Source organism: Macaca mulatta, chromosome 8 (assembly GCF_049350105.2).
Source record: "Macaca mulatta isolate MMU2019108-1 chromosome 8, T2T-MMU8v2.0, whole genome shotgun sequence".
In the NCBI taxonomy this organism is placed as follows: Eukaryota; Metazoa; Chordata; class Mammalia; order Primates; family Cercopithecidae; genus Macaca; species Macaca mulatta.
The window spans coordinates 77,117,501-77,145,394 of record NC_133413.1 but is presented as its reverse complement, the minus strand read 5'-3'; the positions used below and the strand labels follow the sequence as shown (position 1 = coordinate 77,145,394).

At 45.0% G+C, this 27,894-nt stretch overlaps 2 protein-coding genes across 15 annotated transcripts in view; both read right to left on the bottom strand.

Moving 5' to 3' along the window:
- ADHFE1 (alcohol dehydrogenase iron containing 1) overlaps nucleotides 1–23,180 on the bottom strand; it is a 36,564-nt gene extending 13,384 nt beyond the window's left edge. For 4 of the 14 annotated variants that reach the window (XR_013397295.1, XR_013397294.1, XM_077943694.1 and 1 more), the window contains exons 1-11: nucleotides 23,105–23,180; nucleotides 17,037–17,158; nucleotides 15,454–15,491; nucleotides 12,729–12,775; nucleotides 11,166–11,219; nucleotides 10,839–10,993; nucleotides 10,190–10,386; nucleotides 8,265–8,342; nucleotides 6,639–6,744; nucleotides 3,570–3,722; nucleotides 1,507–1,605 (exon numbers count right to left, since the gene is read on the bottom strand). Coding sequence is in view for 12 of the 14 variants with exons in the window: in XM_077943694.1 (XP_077799820.1) it covers nucleotides 1,507–1,605; nucleotides 3,570–3,722; nucleotides 6,639–6,744; nucleotides 8,265–8,342; nucleotides 10,190–10,386; nucleotides 10,839–10,993; nucleotides 11,166–11,219; nucleotides 12,729–12,775; nucleotides 15,454–15,491; nucleotides 17,037–17,152 (1,043 nt within the window). In the remaining 2 variants the exon portion in view is untranslated. Of the gene's footprint in view, nucleotides 1–1,506; nucleotides 1,606–3,569; nucleotides 3,723–6,638; nucleotides 6,745–8,264; nucleotides 8,343–10,189; nucleotides 10,387–10,838; nucleotides 10,994–11,165; nucleotides 11,220–12,728; nucleotides 12,776–15,453; nucleotides 15,492–17,036; nucleotides 17,159–19,790; nucleotides 19,884–23,104 lie in introns of all 14 variants that reach the window. The other 10 variants (XM_077943699.1, XM_077943697.1, XM_077943695.1 and 7 more) reach the window with 8 other exon arrangements.
- Nucleotides 23,181–24,969: 1,789 nt separating this feature from the next.
- Nucleotides 24,970–26,672, bottom strand: RRS1 (ribosome biogenesis regulator 1 homolog). Its single transcript, XM_015145473.3, has one exon. The coding sequence runs from the start codon at nucleotides 26,552–26,554 to the stop codon at nucleotides 25,457–25,459; it is 1,098 nt and encodes a 365-aa protein (XP_015000959.1). The 5' UTR covers nucleotides 26,555–26,672; the 3' UTR covers nucleotides 24,970–25,456.
- Nucleotides 26,673–27,894: the final 1,222 nt, after the last annotated feature.

Genomic DNA, 27,894 nt, shown 5'->3' with positions numbered 1-27,894 from the left:
CCCAGCCATGGGTATTTCTTCAGGCTAGATTCCTCGAAGTGAATTGGTGGGCCAAGGGGCATAAATATTTTTCAGGCTCTGGGCACATTTTGCTCACTTACTTTTTGGAAATGTGTTGCCAATTTATGCTCCCATCAGTGGTAGATCATCAGAGGCTGATCATTCCTTGCACTCACCCTAGCAAAGGCCTATTCTTAATTTTCAAAGTTCAATGGTTTTCAAATTTAAAGCAACATACCAATAAAGTTTCAATCAAAGAGATTAATTCTGGGCTATTGACAAGCATTCTGATCCCTTTCTTTTGTGAGAGATTGGGGGAAAACATCCTACATTTAAGTTTAAAAAATCCACAACACATGGTGAGTATGTGGAGAAATCAGAACCTTCACCCACTGCAGGTGGGAATGTAAAGCAGCACAGATGCCATGGAAAACAGTCTGTCAGTATCTCAAAATTTAAACACAGAATTACCATATGACCCAGCAATTCCGCTCCTACATATATAACAAGAGAAAGGAAAATCTATGTCCATAGAGAAGAAACAAGCTAGATACAAAAGACCACATATTCTATGATTCCATTTACATGAAATGTCTAGAATGGGGAAGTCTACAGAGATAGAAAGTAGGCCGGGTGCGGTGGCTCATGCCTGTAATCCCAGCACTTTGGGAGGTGGAGGCGGGAGGATAACTAAGGTCAGGAGTTTGAGACCAGCCAGGCCAACATGGTGAAACCCCGTCTCTCCTTAAAAAATATTAAAAAATTAGCTGGGTGGTGCATATCTGTAATCCCAACTAATCAGGAGGCTGAGGCAGAAGAATTGCTTGAACCTGGGAGGTGGAGGTTGCAGTGAGTCAAGATTGTGCCACTGCACTCCATCCTGAACAACAGAGTGAGACTCCGTCTCAAAAAAAAAATAAAATAAAATAAAAAATAAAAAATAAATAAAAAAAAATAAAAGAAAAAGAAAGTAAACTGGTAGTTGCTAAGTATTGGGGAAGGTGGGGGGCTTGGTGGATGACAGCTAGGAGGTATGGGATTTCTTTTTGGGGTGGTAAGATGTTCTAAAATTGATTGTGGTGATGGTGGCATAACTTTGTGAATAGATTAGAAACTAATGTTCTGTACATTTTAAATGGGTGAATTGTATATAGTATGTGAATTATACCTTAAAAATATGTTATTTAAAAACCCAGTAAACCACATTCAATTTAAAAATACATTTAGGTTTCTACTTTAGCTGGTGGTGGAAAAAAGAAAAAAAGAAAAAGAATACATTTAGGAACATAAAGGAATACATTTAGGAACCACATTCAATTTAAGAATACATTTAGGTTTCCTGGTAGTGGAAAAAAGAAAAAAAAAAGAATACATCTAGGAACATAAAGTTAAATTTCTTCCTTCTATAGCATATTTAAATTTTACCACCTGTCCTGAATTATAAACATTAAACAAAATTTTAAAGCAATAGCTTGAGTAAAGAAATGAAATCTCAGATTTGCTCACCACAGATGAACACCAGCATTTCCAAAGCCAATGCCAGCAAAAGCACTTGCCAAGTGCATATGAGACCTTGCTTCAAGATCATCGGGATTTCTGACAGCCCTGTGAATGATATAAACACCTAACAATAACATGTCAACATTGGCAATTCCTACAGAATAAGGAGCTGCCTTAGGGAAAGATATAGGGGCAAAAAAGAAAAAAAAGAAATGCTACTAGGTAGAAAGAAAAATTAGGCAAGTTATTCAAACGATGCCTTGTCTTCTAAATGAAAACTGAAGGGAAACATATTTTCTCATCAACTGTTTCAGCAAAAGCATAATAAATACACTGTCAGCTGCTCATGTGATGTAAAAGTGCCGGGGCAGGCAACACGCTGCTCCCTGGATGGTGAGGGCCACTCCAGGAAGGTGCCCTGAGACTCATTCTTCTTCATTTGTCAGTGCTGTTGACGGCCCTGTGAAGGGATGTAAACATTCTCAGACGCCTGGGGCTACCTGCCGGCCAGGCCAGCGCTCTTTCTCTCTGAGACACTGCCTCCCATTGGACCCACTGGGGGCCTCTTGGTCCCTGTGGTTGCTGCGCCTCTATGCTAACATTATTGTGGAAGTGGATGTTATTGTTGAATGAGCCTTAGCTTGCTCTGGGTGTCCCCAGTGCCACTTTGGAAAAGTAAATTCTCAAAAGCCCCGTTCTGATTGTGTATCGCCTTCCTGCATTTGCTGCTAAAACCTTGCCCCAGGGAAGAAGCCTGAAGACTGTCAAGGGAACCTACTTTTCATGTGGGCTTTTTTGCAATTTTGCCTTGCGTAAGAGTTCCTGTTGCGAAATAAAAATGCACAGCCTTTTCTTCTCCTTTCATTTGAAATGGTCCTTTCACGTGGAATGGTTGGGTGTTCCTGCCTCCTTTCCGAAACCCCATGTTAGTTCCTAATTCCCCTAATGACAAGGTGAAGTAGCAGATGATGGAGCTTTCAGCCTTTCCTCTGTCTGTCTCTCCTTATCTCCCACCGCTGTGCCACTGCAATGCCTCTGTCCCTGTCAAACAAACTGGCTCCCCATGATGCGTGTCTGCTTGGACCTAGTCAAGTGCTGTTGTGCTGTCCTGGAAGTCCCCCACAAACCTGAAATAGTATTGGGTTCCTTCCTGCTGCTCTGCTACAAAATGCAATTCCAAGGCTCCTTTATCAGTGGAGCTTCTAGCTCAAGGCCAGAGGAAGCATTGTGCTCATGTCTAGGCCTAGCCTACCTGTGGCTGTTCTGTCCATTACGTATAAATACAAAAGTGAGTCCGATTTTGAGTATGTCCTAATATCTCAGGTATCAGCTTTCATCCTAAGTATATCTTTGCTCTCTCAGGAGCTGATTGCTATTTGCTCTCCTGTAGCTTATGGCTATACATGTATGTATATACTTGTATTCATAAATCTTTCACAGCCTCTTAGGGATCTTTTTACATTTTCTGCCTTTTATATCTCCTGGGACAGCAATGTCTACTATTTTCTTTTCTTTTTTAAATTGAGACAGGGTCTTGCTCTGTCACCCAGGCTGGAGTGCAGTGGTGCAATCATAGCTAACTGCAACCTCAAACTCAAGGCAGCCATCCTCCTGCCTTGGCCTCCCAAAGTGCTGGGATTACTGATGTGAGTCATTGTGCCCAGCCCACATTTATTTCTTAAGTTTAGTTCATTTGAGTTAACTCAATGGATGGATTCTGTGTGTCTTCAGATGGGGCCTGGATGGGCGTAGCCAACATCTGCCAGCGTGGGTCGCATTTCTGCCCTGGGGAGCCAAATCTCAAAGGACGCTGCCCCTCATCCTAGCTTGGCTCCTAGTTTGTCCCCCGGCTGTCTTTGCCTTTTAGGAACCGAAGGACCCAGTTTTCATCTGCCTGTCCCTTGGGTCCCTCCAGAGGCTGCTGGTGTCTGGGGCTTCTGCGCATCCACTGACTGCTTTTCTGGTGAACAGACCTGCTCAGGATATTTCAGGCTCAGGCATGTCATGTTTCACGTGCTGGCAGAATGTGGGCCTCCTGTTCTATTTCCATCCCCTTCGGGGTGACATACCTCTTCAGATACTTAGCCACGATCCGCAGCGCGTGGATAGCCCAAATGTTGCTGATTGGGTTGCTGCCCTGGTACGCAGGCCGTGTGATGGGATTTGAAGGGCAGGGGCTCCGCAGGTGGTACGGCAGGGCAGTGTATGACTCCAGGGCATGGCTAACAAGAAATATTGAAAATACACAGATGGAAAGCGTGGTCTTCCTCCTTCCCTCCATTTAGATGACAAACTGTCTTGGAGCTGTTTGGCACTCAACCCACAGTGGATATATTACCTAACACTGATGATCTCAGTACATTTTACCAGCCCACCTCTTGCCTACAACAGCCATTACTTATAATATAAATTAACACAGTTGAGTTTACATTAACAGCATTACAGTATTTTTGAACAGTATGTATAAAATTACATATGGACCTTTTCTAGTGTCAATACATTTTTATGGTGTTGAATTATATATTTGAGCCACAAAAAAAGCACTGAATCTAAAAAATGACTTCCTTGTGGAAGATATTTACCATTTTATACCTTGCATTGATCAAATACCATATTGCCAAAGATGGGTCATAGCTACACCAGACTCCTATGAAAATTACAGTGTAATGAGCAAGAACATAGACTTTGGGGTCAGCTGCCCAGATGTCAATCCTGGAGCTAGATATTTCTGCTGTGGACCTGGTGTGAGGCAGTATCCTTCTTGTGACTCTAAGACAGGGATAAATAATAGTACTGGTTCGTGATGTGGCTGTGAAAATTTGATGAGTTGACACATGTAAAGTATTTAGAATAGTGCCTGGCACATTGTATACCTTAGTATTCACTATTATTATTAATTCTTGGCCTGAAGAAAAAGCAGATCTTTTCCTCTCATGTACCCTAAACTCAGAGTTTGCTATTTCAAGAACTAAGCTTCAAAGCTGCCTCCACCTGCCGGTCTGCCATGGCTTCTAGCCCATCAACTGCAGAAGAGAACAGACATCACCATCTAGATCAGTGATGCACTGGAAACACAGTGTAACATGAACTGTGGGTCGCATGAATTATAGTTTTCAGTATAATTCCCCATGGGGGCCTCTGTAGTGTTTCTGGGACACTCTCCTTTCACTTGACTGTGAAGGCAGATGACACCATGTTTTGCACGAAGTATAACTTTCATTTTCCCTAGAATGGAGGAATTACTCTCATCTACATATGAGAAGCAGATAATGTTTTTTGGAAAAATCATTAGAAAATTGTTTTGGAAATTAGTTTGTAGATAGATATGAAGGCCTTGTGGTTCTAAGCAGGGAATGTATGAATAATGCAAGAATGAGGTGTCCACATGGGGAAGTTGGGGTGGCCGGTGAGGCCACTGTAGTCAGAGTGTTTCCTCTGTCTTGCAGCACATCTAGACTGCATCTAGATCCCAAATCCAAGCGCAGATTTGTTTCTCAGGGGCGGACTCACTGGGCTGAGCTCACAGGAACTACGTGTAAAGCCTGGAAGTCAGCTTAATACTTTATGACAAGAAACGTAACTGCTGAGCAGACATCTGAGTCTTCAAGATGGCACCTTCTCTCCCTACAGTCAAGCCGTAGGATGGCCACTTTATGATCAGAAGTCCATGGAGTCCTAATGAGGGGAGTTATCTCGAAGATTTAATACATGGCTTGTCTACCTTCAGAATAGGCCACTGGGCCTTAAGGGCAGATTCCTCGGGCCAGGTGTTCTTTCCTTTGGGCAGTACTTGAAAGAGCAACTGCCATTATTCTCCTGCCTTCTGAGCCCACTCCCGACTTTGATTGACAGTGAAGTCTTTGGGCCTGTGAGTTACCCACTTAAGGGTGACTGCTTTAGGTCACGATGTATTTATTATGCACTTTACAGTTAGGAAGGATAATCTCATTCCCCTCATTTCCAGGTTATTAGGGGACAGCTCATCAAAGTTCTGACAATATTGACCAGAATGGAGTTAGACACAATTTTCTACAGTCTCTTGGCAGGCAGCATAACATAGTGAGGGAAGCAGAACGTGGCCCTGAGGGACCTGGATGTGAGTTCTGACTCTGTCACCTCCTGCTTGTGTGACAAGCAGTATACAAGTACTTAGGATGTGACAGTCACTGTACAGGGATGTGCAGGCATGTGCCACCATGCTCGACTAATTTGTAAAAAACTTTTTTTGTGGAGACGAGGTGTCACTTTGTTGCCCAGGTTGGTCTCAAACTCCTGGCCTCAAGTGATCCTCCTACCTTGGCCTCCCAAAGTGCTGGGAACACAGGCGTGAGCCACTGTGCCCAGCCTGCACTGTTTTTAAAATACGTACCACTGAGGATGAAAACATACTGTGACGCCACACATTTTAAGATATGTCCTGATTTCGGAGGTGTTAAAATGTGAAAAAAATGTGCACGTGCACATAGATGAACGAGAGTCATTTGGCACATGCTGAATGTGAAGTGCCTGTGGGGACTTTATGAGGCCTGGAGCTCAGGAGCAAGGTCTGTGATAGAAATACTGATTAGGGGGCCATCAGCACAATGCAGCTGAAGCCGAGGGAACATACAGTAAGACTATGGGCCAGTCACTAAACATCTCAAACCTAGTTTTCTTGTTCAATAAAACAAAGGTCCCGTATCACACAGAGCTGCAGTGAAGTGGCGATGTATGTGAGGTGCTGACACAATGTACATGGTCTGGGGGTGCTCTGGAGGTGTTAGCTATGTTCCCTGCCCTCTTCCATGACATGAAGCCTTGGGCATTGCCTAGTTAGTGAGGCCATAAAGGTAGCTGGTGTGTCCCTGAGACACTGCACACCAGCTCCAACTGCCCCCTTAGTGGCATCCCTATGGCCCTGGTTGTGGCTGGGGGGAGGGTCCATCCTGAAGAGCAGGTTTGTGGCCCACACCAGATGTCACCTAGTCACCAACCTCTAAAGCTTGAATGTTTTGATTTAGGACAGGGGGTAATGACAGCCAAAGCTAGGGGTGTTGTGGGGTGCTAATCAATGAATACTTAGCATGTGCTTTGAGCAACAAAATACTATCCATAGACCCAGTACTAAAAAAGCCCCTCCAGGCAGCACCAGCACTTACCAAAGCACATCAAAGCCACTGTTGGCGACCACTCGGGCAGGCATGTGGAGGGTGTGCAGAGGATCAATCAGTCCCAGTGTGGGTTTGATGGCTCTTGAAGCGATGCCTAAAATATAAGGATTTTCAGTAGAGGCTGAAGCCATGGGCATCATTTTAAGAAGGCAAATGACTTCAGGATAATAAATCACCCTAAAAATAAAAATATGAGGAAAGGTTCATTTTCATGTAGTGAAGCAGCAAGGAGCAGCAGAAAGTGATTTAGAGTCAGAAGCCTGGGGTTTTCAGTGGTGTGCTGGAGCTGGCTCCTCCTGGTTTCCAAGGGCCATGTGTATGCATCTCTTTCCAACTCTTGGATGAGTGATGTCATTGGCCATGGTGAGAGTATTTACACCACAGAAATGGGCCAACACTACAAGTCAGGGCTTACTTGTTTATTATTAAATTCCAGAGAGCCAGTTTACTAGTACACCACTGGTCCTCTCTCTGCAACTTACTTTGTGTCTTTGGGCAAGTCACTTAGCCTCTCTGAGTTCTCTATAAGATTAGACTATAATAGCACAGGGCCTCCAGCTCTCATTGAGCTGTCGTAGGGATCAAATGGAGAATATTAGGTAAAAGTCTTTAGAAACTGTGAGGTAGAATGTAAGTGTTGGCCATTATTATCGTCAACGTAAGAAATGTCAAAGGATAGTGCAATTTAATTTTAAAAAGAAAAGTTACTAAAAATGTGCAGTTAGATGTCAATTTATTCTGCTACAAAGATCTGAAAGTAGGATATTGAGCCAGACTAAAAAGAGAGACATTTCTACCACATTATCCAAGAGTCCACGACAGAGAAGACAGCATAAAAATGACTAAGAAGACAGAAAGCAGAACAGAGGTTACCTGGAAAAAGGACTGGAGGGATTGCTGGGACGCAGCATGAGGAAACTTTCTGGAGTGATGGGAATGTTTTGTATCTTGATTGGGGCGGTGGTTACATGAACATATATGTTTGTCAAGGCTCATCAAACCAGAGTCTTAAAATGTGTGCATTTTATTATACAAAAATCACATCTCAATAAAGTTGATTTAAAATGGAAAAAATACATCAGAGAAAGGAAACAGTCATTTATCATTGATATACAGTCACTAACTTGGGCAGAGAATAGCCAATTAAGATTCATGGCATTTCAATATGCTTTCAGCGGTAATTCTCAAAAAGAAGTTTATTACATTGTTTCATATTTTTATATGTACTTGGAAAAGGAAAGAAAATGTGTATATATACATACCCTTTCCTTGATTTTTTTCCTTTCTTTTTAAACTTGATACAAAATATTTAACATATTTATAGGGTACATGTGAGTATTGGTTACATACATAGAATGTGTGATGATCAAGTCAGGTTATGTGGGATATCCATCACTCTGAGTACTTTTGGGGAACATTTCAACTCCTCTCTTCTAGCTACTCTGAAATATACAACACATTGTTGCTGACTATCATCACCTTACTCTGCTATAGAACATTGGGGCTTATTCTAACTGTATCATAACTGCTTGATTTTTAAATATTAGGATTTAAAGAAGAGTGTGGAATTGAAAGGTAAGAGAGATAATTCAAAATTATGGGCAAAGTTCTTACCAGTTTTTACTTTCAAGTGTTCATAGTCAAAAATGGCAACCCCAGTAGTTTCACTCCCGGTTCCTGAGGTAGTTGGCACTTGAACAAAATAATATTAATTTTAATAAAGCATCTAAATAAAGGTTAGTGGAGATACCTAATTCAGCCTTAGGACTGAGGAACAAAATTAGAGAAGGAAACTTTGCTGACCCTCTTGTCTGCATGATGTATATGAATTAACATATATGGAAGCCTGACATGTATGATGTCTATGTCTGAATTAACATGTATGTAAATCTAACATGAAGGATGTCAGTGTCTGTGTTATCATGCATGTAAGTCCAGTGTGTATGATGTCTGTATCTGCACTAACAGGCATGCATGAGGTCTGTATCTATATTGGCATGCATGTATGTTTAGCACGTACATTGATGTCTGTGCCTGCATTAATGCACTTGCATGTTTGACATGTATCATGACTGCTGGATGAATGTTTATGTTGTTTAATATGCATAATATCTGTGTCTATATTAATATGTATGTATATTTAATATGTATGTGTGACCTCTGTATCTGTGTTAGCATGCATGTATGATGTCCATGTCTGCATTAACATACATGCATGTTTAGCATGCATGTGTGTTTAATATGCATGTCTGTGTCTGCATGAACATAGTCATGTTTAATATGCATATTGACTGCTTCTGCATAAATATGAGTGTCAATATGTATGGTGTCTGTACTGACATATATGTGTGTTTAATATGTATGTGATCTCTGTATCTGTGTTAACATGCACGTATGATTTCTGTGTCTTTGTTAACATATATGTATGTTAATCATGCACATGTATGACAACTGTGGTGTATTAACAGCAGTGAGCTCTGGGAACTTCAGGCTCCTTGGGGGCCAGAGCTTAAGCAGCTGCAGCTGGGTCAATGCAGGCTGCCCGGCACCTCTGGTAACAAAACTCATATTTGCTCTCCCTAAAAGACATCTTTATTCCCTCTTGGCAGCAAGCACAGTGACGCTCTGCCTTTGCTGGGCTCCATGGTTTTGTGGTTCTGTCAAGTTTCTAAACTTTACTAATCACCCCTCTGTGTGATGCTGACACAGTTTCACCAGAGGGTTCCATTTGCCAGACACCAATTATGCTGCTCCCTGCTGATCCCTCATTCACAACACAGCAGTTCATCTGCCATCGACTTACTCACATCCCATCACAAGGCCTCTTCACAATGGGCAGGAGAGGGGAGAAGAAAGGGCAAAACTTTAAACTGAGGATATGTCCCAGTTACCAGTTAGTGCATGTTAGCTATAAAACTTTAAATAGTAATATGCTAGCAGCCATAAAAATGGCAGAGAAGAAAAGACCAGAAAATCTCAAGGTCCCCTGTGGAACAAATGAGCTATTCTGATTTGGATTTGTATGTCTGTGCCCTGGGTAGCCACAGAGCAGATGTCACCCAGAGTGATGGGCCATGCTGGCCACATGTCCCAGGGAAGAGACAAAGCCTGAGGTCAGCTGAAGAGCCATTATGTAGAAGAAAGGGTTGAGTCAACACCAGAAAAATAACAGCTAATGTTCTCCTTAAACTCTACAGTGGCTGGCAAAACAGAACAAAACAGAGAGCAATTTAGAGGACAAAGCTGCTAACAGAGGGATCTCATCATATGTCAGTGATGACCTTCCCCCTTTTCCACATGGTGACCCCATAGCTTAAATCTGCAAACTTTCCTTCCACTGACCCAAATTGTCTTTATCTATACAATAACAAAGATCAGAATTTTAAAATGAATGATTGGTCTCCAAACAAGGCATTGATTTGAAATGAACAAACCAGAAAGCTTTAGAAATGTATATGTTAAAAGGACTGGCTTGCATCTTTCTTAAGACCTTTTGCTAACTGCAAAATAAAACAAAGAAAGAAATAAACAGTCTTTACCTGCAATCAGAGGCTTAAGAGGCACAGACACAGGCTTTCCCTTGCCAATGGGGGCACTGACATAATCTAGGAAATCAGAATGAGGGCTGGATGCATACAGATTAGCAGCCTTACAGGTGTCCATGGTAGAGCCGCCACCGACAGCAACATAAGCATCAAAAGCTCCCTTTTGGGCAAACTCAATAGCTTCCATGAAGCTTGGAGAAGGGAAAATAAAAATCATGATGTTATATTTTTCAGAAATAAATTGCCATGCCATTAACTAAGGCTTGGGGTAAGATTTGTGGGTTTTTTTTTTTTTTTTTTGAGAGTCTCACTCTGTCGCCCAGGTTGCAGTGCAGTAGCACAATCTTGACTCACTGCAACCTATGCCTCCTGCATTGAAGTGATTCTTCCACCTCAGCTTCCCGAGTAGCGGGAATTACAGGTGCCTGTCACCATGCCTGGCTAATTTTTGTATTTTTAGTAGAGACAGGGTTTCACCATGTTGGCCAGACTTGTCTTTAACTCCCGACCTCAAGCAAACTGCCCGCTTTAGCCTCCCAAAGTTTTGGGGTTACAGGCGTGAGCCACTGTGCCAGGCTGGGGGCAAGTTTTAATCAACAGTTAGCTTCTGCTTAAAGAAACAATAACAACAATACAAGAATACCTTGCATCCGTTGGTTCCACTCTCACATTATCATAAACCGTAAAGGGGATGCCATTCTTCACTAGGGAATCCATAGCTACTTGCACAGGAGGGAGCTGGGAAAGGTTCTTGTCTGTCATCAAGCACACATTTTTAGCACCCATGTTTTGTAGGTCCTACAGGAAAACCTATGTTAGGTTCAACTGCACTAGAACTGCAATAGACTCTTCTGGCAAACTCACATTGTACATTTTTAAAAATAGAGGACGTGATTGTTGTCAGTTAGCATGTGTCTTATGAGATATGTAACATTTACAGTAGGAGACTGTAGACATCTCGAATACTTGCCATTCCCACTTCCTTTGTAACTCCTGCTCCATATCTAATATTTGAAACAGCCATCTGAAAAAAATAAAAAGGTTTAGATGTAGGGAGTATTTGAGAGTTGACCAATCAATTTCTAAAAACCTGAAATGGTTTCCTGTTGCCTAGAGCATAGAGTATACACTCCTTAGCATGGTCTTCCAGGTCATCTCCCATCTGGTCTCACTTAAAGAAGTGTGAACGCAACACACTTCCTTCAGCAAACCTCAGCTCCTGTCACATTTGAATGCCTTGTCTTTTCCCAAACACATCATAAACTCTCAATTGTTCCCTTAGCTTCAAATGCCTGCCTTCCTCTATCTCCACCCGTAAAATAACTCTCAAATGTCTTACTTTCTGTTCATCCACCCACCCTTGCATACCTGCCACCCAGCCAACGCTACTGTCTTCTATATTCCAGGCACTGTGTAGGCTCTGGTAACTCAACTATGAATAAGAGACACATGGCCTCATAAAGTTTACAGATGAGAGAAAGGCTTTTACACTGATGGACGATGGGTCATGTTTGGCCTGAAATATGTTTTGTTTGATCTGTGTTATGTTTAAATTTCTTTTTTTTTTGAATTGACTAATAACTCTTAAAAATTAGAATAAAAAAACTTAATAGGACCATCTGAATTTCACTTTCTCTTGAATAATACAGCAAACTGGGAATGCATTCCCATATGGCAGTGATCTTATGAGGTTGAGTGGAGTCACACCTTAGATGGGGCCTGTGCCTTCAGTGAGCTCAGCATGGTATCACCCAGCCTGGTCATCTGTAGGTTAACCGTCGGGGCTCCGGTGACATTTTAATTAGTAATTCCTGAAGCCGAGCGCAGTGGCTCACATCTGTAATCCTGGCACCTTGAGAGGCTGAGGTGGTCGGATCACCTGAGGTCAGGAGTTGGAGACCAGCCTGGCCAACATGGCAAAACCCTGTCTCTACTAAAAATACAAAAATTAGCTGGGCATGGTGGTGTGCACCTGTAATCCCAGCTACTCAGGAGCCTGAGGCAGGAGAATCGCTTGAACCCAGGAGGCGGAGGTTGTAGTGAGCTGAGATCACACCACCGCACTCCTGGGTGACAGAGTGAGACTGTCTCAAAAAAAAAAAAAAAAAAAAAAAAAAAAAGCCTGGACTAGGAGGAGACAGGGACTTAAACAAATAATTATAAGTAGTTATGTAATTACAGTGTGACAAAAATGCACCAGAATTGTTACTTCACTTTGACCTCTTTTGGGATTGTTATCATTACAAAACTAAAGGTTTAACATATAACATATATATAGCAGAATTTGTAGAGTTGGGAATTTATCCTATTTTAGTGACTGTACAAAGACAGCACTCTAGACATTAGCCATGATCTCAGAAGGTTTATATTCCATTATACTAGCCAGGTACTTTGCTAAATATGGTCCGATCAAATAGAGATTATGGAACATGAATTAATAGTAGATTTAAAATAAAATAATTCATTAGCAAAATATTCTAGTTTTATTTTTTCTGGTCATTCATAAAAGAAATAATGGATTGAGTGAATATACCTCAAAGGCATAATCTGTTGTTTTCCCAGAAGGTGAAAGTCCAGGGGCTAGAAATGTAAAATTTAGCATCAAAGTGAGTCTTTAAAATAAAGCATAAATATTGTTATTTGATAGTAAAATCCAGCAGTGAACATAAGTATTTCCTTTGAAGTCTTACCGAAAATATATTGTTTTCAGGTTTCACTGTTGCACATCAAATTAAAATCAATACCTGCATTTTAAGATAGAATGTAATGCGGCCGGGCGTGGTGGCTCACGCCTGTAATCTCAGCACTTTGGGAGGCGAGGCTGGCAGATTACCAGGTCAGGAGATCACGACCATCCTGGATAACATGGTGAAACCCCGCCCCTACTGAAAATGCAAAAAAATTAGCCGGGCGTGGTGGTGGGCGCCTGTAGTCCCAGCTGCTCGGGAGGCTGAGGCAGGAGAATAGCTTGAAACCAAGAGGCAGAGGTTGCAGTGAGCCGAGATCATGCCACTGCACTCCAGTCTGGGCAACAAAGTGAGACCCGCTCTCAAAAAAAAAAAGAATGTAATGCTAACTTGAGGCTAAATTTGTTAAAATAATAAAACATTTCCTCCATTATAATTAAAATATGTGTTTGAAAATATAATGTGTAACAATCCTCTAGAAAAAAAAATCCCCTAGTCTAGAGTTGGGTTACTATTAGAAAACAACTACTAGAAAGTTCATGAATTAGAGACTTGCTTACACTTCTTATAGCAACTGTGATAACTTGTTTGAATTAATTTTTTTAATTCATAGGGATAACTTACCACAGTAAGATATTTACATTTTTCAAGCTTATGCATATAAAAAACGTATTTATCTTGGTGAAATTTAATAAACTTTTTTTTTTTTGAGATGGAGTTTCGTTCTGTCACCCAGGCTGGAGTGCAGTGGCAGGATCTCGGCTCACTGCAACCTCCACTTCCCAGGTGCAAACTCTTTTTTTTTGAGATGGAGTTTCGCTCCATCACCCAGGCTGGAGTGCAGTGGCAGGATCTCAGCTCACTGCAACCTCTGCCTCCCAGGTTCAAGGGATTCTTCTGCCTCAGCCTCCCTAGTAGCTGGGACTACAGGTGCGCACCATCATGCCCAGCTTATTTTTGTATTTTTAGTAGAGACAAGGTTTCACCATGCTGACCTTGTTATCCACCCGCCTCAGCCTCCCAAAATCCTAGGATTACAGGCATGAGCCACCATGCCCGGCCTAACAAACATTTTTATAAGGTGCTACTTCTTTGCAAAGGATTAGGTTTTAATTATGGTAAAAATGATTTTCTGTCATATTGGAACAATGAAAGGGACCTAATTAAAGATTTTTATCCTTGTTTTTATCTACTTATTTATATCAATACTGGTCAGTCATAAGATAAAGTCTACAGAACAATTTTCACTATGCTTTTTCTTTTTTAAGGAAAATAGATCAGAACTAGACAACAATCTACCTTCAGCTCCCTGAGTGCAAAGGCACCCTTAACCAAAACTCACATTTATTTGATTCCTCTAGGCTTAAAAAAAAAATAATCTGTCCAGGTGCAGGAGCTCAAGCCTATAATCCCAACATTGTGGGAGGCCGAGGTGATAGGTTTGCTTGAGCCCAGGAGTTTGAGGGTACAGTGAGCTACGACTGTACCACTGTACTCCAGCCTGGGTGACAGAGGGTGACCCTGTCTCTCTCTGTGTATATAAAAATCTATTATTCCTATTACTAAATTTTAGATAAAGACATAAATATGACCCTAGGAAATAATGAGAATATCTTTCTGTAAATTATTAATTTTAATCCCTCAAATAGGAAATTAATTGTTGAAACCAACTAAAAATTCGAGAAAATCAGCTGAAGACAAAATTCTGTATATGTTCAGAAGGGCCTTAAAAGCTGGACATGTTTCTGCCTCATAGATGGTGGTTAATGATGGACAGGGAGGTCCCTTGGCTTGTCCTGAAGGGTAAGTCACTCCTTGGGCAAGAGAAAGCCCTTGGTCCGTTACTCTCTCTGTTCTAACTCCCCATCCAGCTTCTCTGTGGGTTTCTGCTTAGGATCCTGGATGGTCAGCCTCTTTCCTTTCCAACTCTTGCCTTAATGTTTAGATCTGACCTTAGAAGACACAAAATCAGTGGTTGTGTCAGTAATCCATGTGACATTCTAAGGACATGCTGAAACTATGTTGAGTTTCCTGCTGCTCTGTGGACCACAGTGTTTGGCGTTTGGTAATGATTAAGATGTTGTGGTAACTGAAACTTTGTTATTATTTTTAAATATTAGGAAATACAATATTATTTTAAATACAATATTATTTTAAAGATTGATACAAACAAGTTTTGTTTTTCTTTCTAGGAACCACCTTGTTCTTTAACCTCCAGTTTTTAGAGATGTTTTAGAACCTTCCAAAGACTTCATCTTGATTAATTCTGTTTGACCAACTCAGACATTCTTAAAATCCTATCTGCATTTTTAGACTTGGCAAGTAATTAAAAGAGAAAAGCGTTATAAGTAGCATTAAATACATATTTGAGACAAACACGTGATTAGTAGTATACATTCAGCTAACTTTGTATAGAGTTACATGTTATCAATTTCACAGTGAAATGGTAACTGTTTTCATGGACCTTGCTCTCACATGCCTTGGTTTTCTTTACATACACTACCCAAATGTATTATAATGTTAAATGCAGAAACCAAAATTGTGGCTAGTTTAAAAATACAGAAGTATTACCTTGGGAGTAAGTATGAGAATGAGTTGGGCACTGGCACCTAGGGAAAATAAAAACGACAGCAAAAAAAACCTAAGGTGAAAATAGAGACCAAAAAATGAAAAGCCTTAAGCTAACTCAGATTGTAGTCTAGTGCTACGATGCTATCAAACTGGTAGTTCCTGGCAGACACTGTACAACAGAAAAAATATATAGAGACCCAGAAATCACGACGGACAAAAAGTTGACTCAGCGTCTTCCCAGCGCTGTAGCATCATTCTTTCACGAATTCATTTACTCAAGCAATTCCTATCAAATGCCTGTGGGCAGCTGAGATAAACGCTCTGGGGGTACATGCAAGTTTAAGATGGGGGTCCCTGGTCTCCATGAGGCCCCAGTTCTTGCTGGGTTAGGAGCTGGGTTAGGGTCCCTGGTCTCCAAATCGGCCCAAGGTTAACTCTACCCGTGCGCCTCTTCTTACTTACTACCCTATGCTGGGAACTTGCCTTGTGTATTTCCCAGTGTCTTCAAGGTGGCTAATTTTTCTTCAAGCAGGCTCTAGACCCGAGCCTCCAGGAAACCTTCCTGGACCCAAAGACCTCCCTGGTCCCCATCTTTCTCTACCCAGTTGCAGCCCCGGGCTCCGAGCGCTCCTCCATCCCCGCCGCGCGGCTCCCCAGCGGCCCCAGCAGTGCGCACACCCGGCGCATGCCGCGCTCCAAGGCGCCACCGCATCTCACTTCTCTCAGTCGGCTTCTCTACAGATTTCCCACGTCCTCCTCTTTGGAAACCCTCCCTCCCCTGGCTCTGGTCTCCCTTTCTGTCCTGGTTGTCTCCTATTTCTTGGACAGTCCCAGTCCCTCCTCTGGCTTCTCTTTCTCCTGCCCCCTCTCTGATCGAGGCTGGGAAGACGGTTTTATGTTTCGTTGGGTTGCGCAAAGAACCTTGTCCAGTGGTTGGGTCTCGGTAGATACTTGAGTGCATCACTTCCTCCTCCCCGCCAAAAATTCAAATCTGGAATTAAAACACCCGAGGGGGAAGGTTAGGGAGGAAGGAAAAGGGTTGATCTCAGTGGCCGTCCAGATCTCAAAAATTCGAACTGTGAAGTCAAAGCAGACCAGGCGGCGAGTGAGAGCTGGCGCGAGTCGCGGCCGCCATCTAGTGGTCCCCGCTGCGCGCGCCGGGGGCGAGGACGCGGGCCAGGCCAGGCGTGTCCCTTCACGGTGGGCTTTGGTTGGAGGACTTTCCCTGCTTTACACCCTCCAAGGACAAGAAAAGTGAGGTAGAGGGAAGGAAAAAAAAATCCAAACTCAAAGCTTCCCAACGTGAACGCTCCTGGGAGCACTTGCTTCCTTCCTACCCCCCAGCCCCCCCTTTTTTTTCTTCCCCAAGCTCTGAGGCTATCTCAATTCATTATTTCTACTTCTTACTCGCGGTTTGTATCCTGTCCCCTCTTGCTTTCTCAGGACCTCTACCTGTCCTGTATTTCCTAGTTCTCCCCTTCACTCAATCTTTTTCAGCCTATTGAAGAGTTTTGCGCCTGAAACTTTTCCACCTCCTACCCCCTCTGGCGGGCTCACTCTCCCTCTCTCTCCTCCCGACCTACATTTGCTGGCTTCGTTTCTGGGTCTTCGGACACATTCCTTGGCCCCTGAAATCCGGCTGCTGTGTCTGCAAGTCCAGCTGTCCGGCTGTGTCCTCACTTCTCAGACCTGGTAGCATCTCACTCTAGTAGCATAAAACGCATGGTCACACCTTTTTGGGCAGGGGGAACTTTTTCCTGGCTTCCAGGAGCCCTACTTGCCTAGGCTTCCTCTAATTGTTCTTTTACTGGCTCCTTTTTCACTCTGCCTATTCCTTAAATGTTAGGTTCTGTCCTGGGCTGCCTTCAGCCATTCTGACCCTTCCTCCTCCCTCACCCTTTAGAGCTTATTATGCACCAAGGCCTCAAACATGTCTCTACCCAACTCCACCCACTTTTCCTGGGACCCTGCCACTCTCTGGTTCCAGTATCACCTCTCAAGTGGATGACTACCAAATTCCCAACTGGCTTCTCATGGCTCCACCTCTGCCACCTCTATTCCCACACTGTAGTCGGGGCATATTTCCAATGATGTCACTCCCTTGTTGAAAGCTGCTTCAATGGCTCCCCATGGCTCTCACATAAAGTTCAGGCCTGCCCCTGCCTGACTGGCCCCTCAACTCACTCCATCTCTGGGTTTGGGCTCCTGGAAAAATTAACTTCTTTCTTTTCCTTGCATGAGCCACAGTCTCTCTCTCTCCTCCAGAACTTTGCCCTTATTATATTCTCTGCCTGCAACATACTTTCCTTCCCTCTTCTTCTGGATAACTTTTGTTCTTTCCTGTCAGTTCCCCTGGGCAGCCTTCCCTGAGGACCGAGGCTGCAGAGGGACACCCTTTCTGGAGCCTCCCTTCGCGTTAAAATGTAGCACAGTGGTGCTGTTTTCCTGCTTCTATCTGCCTGTGGATTGTGAATTTAGTGATGCCCAGACAGGATCTACTGTTTCTCACAACTTTATCCCCTGTGGCTAGCACCAAGTAAGTGCCAGGCACAAAGTAAGCCTTTTGTACTGATTAAATGAGCGAGTAAATGAATAAATAAGTGAATGTAGACATTTTCATTCCCCCGACCCTCTCCTCTCTTTTCCTGGCATGCCAAGACAGAGGGCCTGAACTAGAGTGGGGGAACCAGGCTGTGGGTTCCTGCCTTCTTAGGATGGCCTGAAGGCACTGATGGGCTTCTTTGGACTCCTTCAGAGAAGCAAAGTGAGGCTTGGGGAGAGCAAGGACCTCATCTACCTACCCTCCTGGCTCTGGCCCCATTATTCTGGCTTCCCTCTTGATATCGCTGATTACCTCTTAGCCACACTCTCAGCAAAAGCTAATCTGTCTCCCATTCCCTAAATCGCATCCCCTCTCATCTACTCAAGAACTGCCAGCAGCTCTCCCTTCTCCCCTCTAAATCATCACAATCCCCCTTCCTGTTAGACATTATCTATCAGCAACCAGCATTTTTTTTTAGCTTATTCATAAGCACATTTCCTCCATCTTATATAACAAAACCAGAAACCTCTTGTTCCTCTTTCCTCTCCCACTCCCACTTTTACCTCTCTCCTTCCCTTCAGCGGGCTATACCCATTCTTCCGATTTATCTTCTCCCATTCCCTCTGGAACCTCCTGCCATCACCTTTTATCCCGACTCAACTGACCAACTTCCCAGCTCACTAATGCCCTCTACCCAGCTAAACCACCCTGCTCAGTTCAGTTCCGTCCTCACGGCACCCAATGTGTCAGCGGCATTCTCCTGATCACTCCTTCCTTCCTGGAAACATGTTCTTCCCTGGCTTCCAGGGCACCACTCAGTTTTCTTCTCACCACACTGGCTGCTCTTGGCTTCATTTCTTTCCATGATTTTTGACTCCAAATGCTGGAGGGCTCAGGGGTCAGTCCTGGAACATTTTCTTTTCTTTCCACACTCAGTCTCTTAGTAACCTCCCCTGGTCTCATGGTCTCAAATACCTTTGATGCTGATGACTTCCAAATTTATCTTTCTGGCTTGGGCATCTCTCCTGAACTGCAGGTTCACCTGCTCACTTGGCATCTCTGCTTGGAAGTCTATGAAGCGTTAACATTTTCCCTATGGAAGACTGAGTTCCTGGTGTTCTCTCAAGCCTGCTTTTCCCACAGCCTTCCCCATCCCCATCAAATGGCAATTTCATCCTTCCAGTTGTTTGCGCCAGAAAATCTTGGGGTCACCCTTGGCCCCACACTCCCATCTCCCCCTTATTCACTCTGCTCCATACCCAGGTATGCTTCACCTCTGCATACCTTCCCTGAAAGCCACAGGGTTTGCTCTCTCCATCCACTAGTCTTTCTGCAACCATTACCTTCTCAGTGAGTGTGGTCAGCTGAGTAGTCACTCCTGAAGATAAGGTTCTAATCTTGGAATCTGTGAATGTTACCCTATATAGTAAGAGGAACTTTGCAGATCTGATTAAGAATCCTGGCTGGGCACAGTGGTTCACACCTGTAATCCCAGCACTTCGGGAGGCCGAGGCGGGCGGATCACCTAAGGTCAGGAGTTCAAGACCAGTCTGGCTAACATGGCAAAACCCCGTATCTACTAAAAGTACAAAAATTAGCCGGGTGTGGTGGTGTGAGCCTGTAGTCCCAGCTACTCGGCAGGCTAAGGCAGGAGAATCACTCAAACCCAGGAGGTGGAGGTTGCAGTGAGCCAAGATCACACTACTGTACTCCAGCCTGGGCGACAGAGCAAGACTCCATCTCAAAAAAAAAAAAAAAAAAAAAAAAGAACCTTGCCAGGTGTTGTGGCACATACCTGTAATCCTAGCACTTTGGGAGGCCGAAGTGGGAGGACTGCTTGAGGCCAGGAGTTCAAGAACAGCCTGGGAAACATAGTGAGACTCCATCTCTACAAAAAATAAAATTAGCTGAGCATGATGGTGTGCACTGTAGTTCCAGCTTCTTGGGAGGCTAAGGTGGGAGGATCTTTGAGGAGGCCAGAAATTCAAGATTGCAGTGAGCCGTGATCACATCACTGCACTCCATACTAAGTGACATCAAGACTGTGTCTCAAAAAAAAAAAAAAAAAAAAAAAAAAAAAAATCTTGAGATGGGGAGATTGTCCTGGATGGTCTGTGTGGGCCCTAAATGCAATCACTCATATCCTTATAAAAGGGAAGCAGAGGGAGATTTGACCCGAAAGACAGAAATGTGAGCACTGAAGCAAGATGGGTGCCAGCTGTGAAGATGGAGGAAGGGGCTACAAGCTAAGGAACCGAAGGTACAGATCCAGAAGCTGGAAAAAAGCAAGTAAGTGGATTCTGCGGCACCTCTGAGCCTTACTCAAGAGGGAGTGTGGCCCTGCTCACACCTTGGCTTCAGCCTAGTAAAACTAATTTTGGACTTCCGACCTCTGGAACTGTTAAGAAGATAAATGTGTGTTAAACCACCAGGTTCATGATAATTTGTTACAACAGCTATAGGAAACTAACACAGTGAGGGCTGCTCTGAACACCTCAAAAATTGCATCCCTTCCTTCAATGTTCCAGTCCACTTTATGTTCTCTTTAATAACTGTCAACAGCTAATGTACTCTCAATTTTACTAACTAGTTTGTCATCTGTCCCCTGTGCCCCATGCATGGCATGGTTAGGTTGTTTTGTTCCCTGCTGTACCCCAGAGAGAACACAGCCAAAGCAGGGCTGCACTGCACATCTTTTTTTTTTCTTTTTTTTTTGAGACGGAGTCTTGCTTTGTAGCCTAGGCTGGAATGAAGCGGCCTGATCTCTGGTCACTGCAAACTATGCCTCCCAGGTTCATGTGATTCTCCTGTCTCAGCCTCTGGGGTAGCTGGGACCACGGGTACCCGCCGCCCTGCCCAGCTAAGGGCTGCACATCTGGAGAGAGAATATGACTCTTGCCCTCTAGGGCATTCCCACAACCTCTCTGGCCAGGCCACACCTTGGCCTCTGTCTTCTTCAGTGCTGGTTCTTTCCCCTCCATTCAGTTGTCAGTGCAGCTGCTCTATGGAATGCATTGGGCAGAAGCCCAGAGTGCATGCTCTGTCCAATAGAGGTGGCCACACATCACCCCATGCCCTAGACCACTTTTCCCCGATGAAACATGGGCCCAATGATGTCATTTTCCAATTTTCCAAGATTTTCATCGGAAATCTCCCACTTTTAAAATGTTTACCCTATTAGAAAAATAAGCACGTGCAGAAGAAAGCACCATCTTGCTACTCCTGCTGTGGCAGTGCTGCCCCCCAGGAATTCACCCTCAGCTGTTTCCTTCTAGGTTAGAGTTTTGCTAAGGCTTCAACTGTCCTCTGTACACATGGATGGATGAGTTCCCAACTCACTCTTGAGCCCCAGAACAATGCTTTCAATCACCTACTGAGGGTCTCCATCTGAATGTACCAGAAGCATGCTCAACTCAAAATGCCCTAGACTGAAGTTGCCATCTTTCTCCTAACACTAACCCTCCTACAGTCCCTGCCTTGGTAAATAAGCCCACTGTTTACTTGGTGCCCAAGCCAGAAATCTCAACTCTTAACTATTCAGATACAAAATCCTGTGGATTCTAACCAACCTCTCAACATTTCTATCTTCCCAAGGAACTGCCTCTCCGTGCATGAAGCCATTATCTTTAGACTGGAGCAGGACAATGACCTCTAGTCCTTCCTCTTCACTCCACATTTCTACCAGAATGCGCTAACACAGTTCTGATTATGCCACACTCCCTTCTCATGCAACCGTTCCAAAAACATTCTGTGTGTGACACTGATTCCATGGGATATGAATGGTGTTGTGTGACAAAGAATTCTGACACAGGTTTAGAACCAAAAATTTCAACACAGCTTTAGTTTTTTTTTTTGTAGCTTCTTAGACCCCTGCATGTCTAATGTATATTTTGATTCTCCAAGAGGGCGATACAGCAATAAGGAGCTTCCCAAATTTATTTGGTCATGGAATTCTTTTGTTATCGGACATTTTAAGGTATCAATGTTTCATGGTGAGAAATACTGTTCAATGGCTTTCCATTATCTACAGGACACAATTCAAATTCCTTAGTACAGGCCTGAGAACAAGGACTGGGAAGCCAGAGTATCTGGGTTCAAATTATGACTGTGTCATTTGCTTAGCTGTGTGACGCTGGACAAATTCTTTCCCATGTGTTTATTTCCGTATCTATGAGGATGACAATACCGTATGTCACAGGGTCAGTGAAAGGATCAGAGTTACTATTATGCTGATAGTCCATTCAAAGTGTGTAGGACACTGCCTGGCTCATGGTATTAGCTATATTCTTATTCACGGTCTTTTATCAGCCGTATTCTCCTATGAAGGTAGGTCTACTTGACTTTTGTGTCCTGGGACTGCATCTCCATCGCTGGTGTTGCTCTTCTCTCTGCCTGACATTCCTCTCCAGTCCCTCGCCTTTCCTCCTACTGATCTCCACCTGTGAGCTCAAACTTGTCCATGTTTCCCAGACAGACTTATGCACTTGCATGTTCAGCAAGTATTTGTCAGGTGACCAGGATGTACCTCGCATTTCTGCAGGGAGTCAGGCGTGTCATAACATTGAATACCCTGACTCCCCGTACATGCCAAGGAGTGTGACTCTGCGACTTCTCACATCCATCCTTCCCTTCTACACCCAGTCTGCTGTGGCCGGTTTTAGCCTCGTCCCCTCATCCCATTCCCCACTAGACCTCAAACTGCTCCAGAGCCTTTCATCTTTGTATCCCCAGAACCTAGAATAGCTTTTGGCACATAATATATGCCCAGTAAATATGTGTCAACTGCATACATTAATTTGTCTTGGCCACCATGCCAAGCTCTCCACTGCCTGCCACGATGTGGGACCAGGTCCTCTCTTGGCCTCAGTTTCCTTAACGGTAGACAGAGTAAAGGCTGCCTCATTGCGCCCTGCGAGGCTGCATCGCACACTCTGTGACCTGGCTGTTCCGCCTGGCGCGCGGTGGGAGTTCAGGGCGGTATCCCTTTCCCCGAATTCTTGAAAGCAAGCGGAGAAGACTGAGCAGGATCCGAGCGGGTCACACCCAGGGGGCTGCGTGGGCACAGTGGCATCCTGCGGTCCCCTGCCCGCCCGCCGGCCCCGCACTCACGCTGCGCGTTGCAGTTGCCTCAGCAAGTGCGCGACCCGGGCCCGGGCGGCTGCGGCCATGGCGCTGGGAGTCCTCTACCCTCCCCGGGTCCTACACCGCCCCCTCCGCCGGCCAATCACGGAGTCCCCTCGCCTCCCGCCCCTCGGCCGCGCCTGCCCACCCGCTCCGCCGGGTCACCTGTCTAAGCCCCAGCCCAGTCGGGCTCAGGGCCATTTTCCCACAGAGTAAGAACCAGAACCCCAGCTGCCCCAGCCGCACTCGCACCATCCACCCTTGACATTGCCGTAGAAGGTAACTGCTCTGCAGGGCCTCGGGTCCGGCCTTAAATCTCTTTACTTATCCTCTATTTTTCACATGTTGAGGACTTGGGGAAAGGGAGAGGAACAGGGACATTCTTTTTCCATGTTTAAAGGATTTGTGAATCCTTTAAAATATTACTTTCCCTTCTGGGAGTATTTTAAGTGATCAAGACCCTGCCTTTAAACTGTTTTAACAGTAAACAAGAACCTAGCAGAGCCCGAGGGTCTTTGCTAAATACTGTGTGAATGGCTTTGCTTTTGATGAAAGCAAAATGGTTTCATCAATAGTTAAAACTTGCCATGATTAGGCTATGCTCCGGGAGGGCTTGGCAGTGCCATATCTGCCATGCCCCAGTGGAAAAGCTGATTAACGACGAAGCTCAACTTTATCAGAAAGTATCCAAAGGCAGTAACAACTAAACATGTGCATTTTTAGTAATCTGTTATTATGAAATCTGAATCCTTTACAGGAGATATTAAGTTTTATAGAAATGAATTTGAGATCAAACTGGAAGAGACTGATGGACAGGAAGAAGACCAAGGACAGCTACATAAACATTTCACCTCCTAACCAAACCAGCTCAGGCCAACTTGACAAATGAATCAAAAGATAATAATGTTCTATGAGAACACATGTACACAGGGAAAGGAACAACACACATTGGGGCCTGGGGGCAGGGGACAGAAGGGGGCAGAGAGGCTTAATACTTAGGTGATGGGTTGATGGTGCAGCAAGCCACCATGGCACACGTTTACCTATGTAACAAACGTGCACATCCTGCACATGTACCCCGGAACTTAAAAAAAAAAAAACACCGATAATAACGTGTTAATTAAGAATCTTATGGGTCTGTTTCTTTCTTCCCCAAACAAAACTATACCTGACGTCAAGCTTAAAAACAAACACACACACACACACCTGGGGATACAAATGTAGAGATTTAAGTGTTTTCTGGGTTAATGAGGATTGTTACCATTAGTCAGTGAAGCCCAAATTGATCATTTACAGGAAATCCATGTGTTCAGTGTTGAAAAGCATAAAATCTTTTTTTAAAAACAGCCATTGGTTTTACTACTTTGAATATTATATTTGATACCAAAAGAAGTATAAGTTTAAAAGTGGTTTCACTGAAACTATTATAATTTAATTGCTTTTTTTTTTTTTTTTTTTTTTTTTGAGGTCCCTCTGTTGCCCAGGCTGGAGTGGAGTGCAGTGGCGTGATCTGGGCTCACTGCAACCTCTGCCTCCCAGGTTCAAACGATCCTCCTGCCTCAGCCTCCCAAGTAGCTGAGACTACAGGTACCAGCCACCATGTCCGGCTAATTTTTTTATTTTTAGTAGAGATGGGGTTTCACTGTGTTGGCCACGCTGGTGTCAAACTCCTGACCTCAGGTGATCCGCCTGCCTCTGCCTCCCAAAGTGCTGGGACTCTATAGGAGTGAGCCACTGCGCCCGGCCTGCTTTGTGTTTTTTAGAAAGTAAACAAAAATAATCTGTACCAGGTATCCAGGTAACTGGCTTCATGTACAATTTCTACCCAATAGTCAGAAAGTTAAAAGCCACACTAGATAAGACATCTTTATTACTTAACCTTTAAAACAGTCACTTGCCTATCCAATTCTGAAACTGTTTTCTTTACCTTCCCCGCACCCCCCGCTCTGATACACAAGCTTGTTGTAAAAATAATGCAGAAACATATACGTCAATTTAAGTGTGAAATATGGCCAACTCTACCTCACCCTATATCCAAAGTTAAAAATAAAAAAGGCTGTTTAAGAATAGAACTCATTCCTGGTTTCCACCAAATTATTTCCCTAATTCTTAAATCCTCAAATAAGTTCTTAATCTCCAGCCAAAGTCTCGGTTGTGGGAAAAACATTAATTTCTGCAGTCCAACACTTACATACTCTCTTGAGGGAAGGGCAATCCTGTCCCTTTAAACTCAATGAAGGCAGCGGCCAGGTCCTTCTGAGTCCCCGTACAAGTACCTAGAACTTAACACTTAGTATTTATAGTCCTTGGTTTTCAGTCGGGTCCGACGGTGAGAAACTATTACTTCCTCCTCTTTCCTCCTGGGCGCTGTCCTCCTTTTCTCTTGTCACCCAAGCCACGCGGCCCGGAATTCATCTTGCCTCCCAAGCTCCCTTTCCTCTTCCCTCCCTGGCTGGGCGGCCCCCCTTTCCTCTTGCCCCCAGGTCCCTGCCGGCCTCCCTTTCTCTTGCCCTTCTGGCTCATTTTCCTCCTCTTGGCGGCCTCCTCCTGGTCCTCCTCCCTCATCTGCTTATTGGTGGCTCTTGTCACATCCAGCTGAGGCTTTTTGCTGTTCATCACACGAAGCAGCTCCAACTGGTTCTTTTTCTCGGCTGCAAAGTCCCCGAAAAGGGGTTGAAACTTCCTCTTCTTGCCGGAGCCCCGGGGCGCCTTCTCCTTGGGGAGGCGCTCCTGGAAGCGCCCCACAGAGGCGGTGGAGACCTTGGCCACCTGCATAGCGCGGCCCAGCTCCTCCTTACTCTGGTGTCCGGTAGGGTGCAAGCCGGCCGCGCTGGGCAGCTGCATCTTGTGCGCGCGGGCCAGGTTACGCAGCCGGTTCAGCTCGTTCTTGGCCACTCGTTCTTTCTTGGCCTGAATACGCTTGGCGAACTGGTCCTCCAAGGGGTCGGCATTGCCGGGCACCTCAATCAGCCATTCCTTGGTGTCGTCCCGGGCGCGCTGGTAGCCCCAGCGCCGCCGCCACTGGCTGCTCACCTCGTCCCACACCAGGTTGGTCTTCTTCTTGGGACGGATGCCCTTGAGGCGCGCGAACTGCTGCCAGCGTGTAAGTGGCCGCGGCCGGGGCAGAGGCTTCTCTCGCGGCAGGCGTGTGGTGGGCTCCGGCAGCCGCGCCACTATCGTCTCTTCCACGCGCTCCGTGGGCAGCTGCCACAGCTGGTTGATGAGCAATTGCGTATTGTCTCGCGCCAGGGCCCGCAGCTCGGCCTCCGGCGTGGGTCCGGCGCACCGCAGTCCAGTCGGGGGGTTCCGGTCCGAAGCCAGGAGGTTGCCCAGGTCAAACTCCAGCTCCAGCTCCTTGTGCACCGTGATGCGTTGCAACTTCTCTGCCTCGTCCTGCTCTGCCTTTGCCAGCAGCTCCTCCACGCTCTGGCCCTCCATGGCTTCGGCTCGGCTCACTCGCTTTGGGGCTGCAGCTGAAGTTACTTTTCCTACAGCGGCGGCCCAAACTCCGGCAACATAACCACGTGCAGACGCCGGGATGCCCAATCCGGAAAAGAAAGGTTCGCTTCCGGAGCGCCCGGAACCGGCTCGCCATCCGGGCAACCAGAGGAAAGGCCGGCAGAGGGCGGTATGGAGAGATGATAGGATTAGAAGCGGGACCTTAGGCTGACGCCTGATAGAGGCGGAGCTGGCGCCAGCAGCCGGCACTACTCGTTCCAGAGCAGGATTGGGACTACGATTCCCAGGATGCAGCGGGGCGCGGGGGCGGTCTAGGGGGCGGTCCTGTGACAGTCTCGCTGACGGTCTAGAGAGGGCGGTCCTGGGGGGCGGTCTAGGGGGCGGTCCTGGGGGGGCAGTTCAGGGTGTGGTGGTAGGATGGTGGTCCGGGGACAGTCTTGGGGCGCAATCCGGAGGGGCGGTCCAGGACCAGGGCGGGTACAAATTCCTGGGACTGCCTGTGGTGTGGGTTTCCAATCAAGTGCATGTTACAATTTCTGTGTAAATCCGTTGTGAAGATGTTTAGACAATCACCCTTCTTAGGGCCAAATTGTTTCACCGGAGTCATAATTTGCTTTCAGGGTTCCTAGTTGTGGCACGAGAAACATAACATCCCACAGATACACACAGAGCTAATTGTAGAAGATTGGTTTTGTTTTGGGAGTCAGTGGCTCTGGCAATGAAGCTGCCCCGAGTGGGCGCAGGTGTGCACCGACCCTAGCTAGCTGACTTGGAGCTCCGGGGTTCTGCAGTTACAGAACCTAGTCTAGTACAATGCTGAAACTACGCTACGCTCTGCAGTTACACTCTCCGCCAGGCTCTGCAGTTACACTGCCTAGGTTCCAATCCTGACTGTGCCACTGTTGGTCCTTCAGCAATTTTACTTGTTGAGGCCATTTTAAGGCCTGTGAGATAAGGATAAAAATACTTTCTAGGGTGGTTATAAGATAAATGAGTTAATATCTTCCAAGGGAGGGTTAAACGAGGGCCTGGAGCATATGAGTACTCGATACAAGTTAGCTAAATACCGATTATTTCGTTTTCATAGGCTCTGGGAGCTAAGCTGAAGAGGCAGTGCTGCATGGTGTTCTGCAGTGGTTCTTGAGTTAAACGGCCTACAGTCAGGTATCAGGTCACAATTACTTGGAGAGGATGTTTGACCTAAAGCCTTATTTATAAATTGACAAACATGAAACATTAGTTCCTGCTACATAGTAAGAACTCAATATGTGTTAGCTATTAGTATTAACTATGTTATTAATTATTATATTAACTATATT

What these genes read in the sequence shown, in the direction of transcription:
- RRS1 (XM_015145473.3), bottom strand. Translation starts at nt 26,554, where the DNA reads ATGGAGGGCCAGAGCGTGGAGGAGCTGCTGGCAAAGGCAGAGCAGGAC.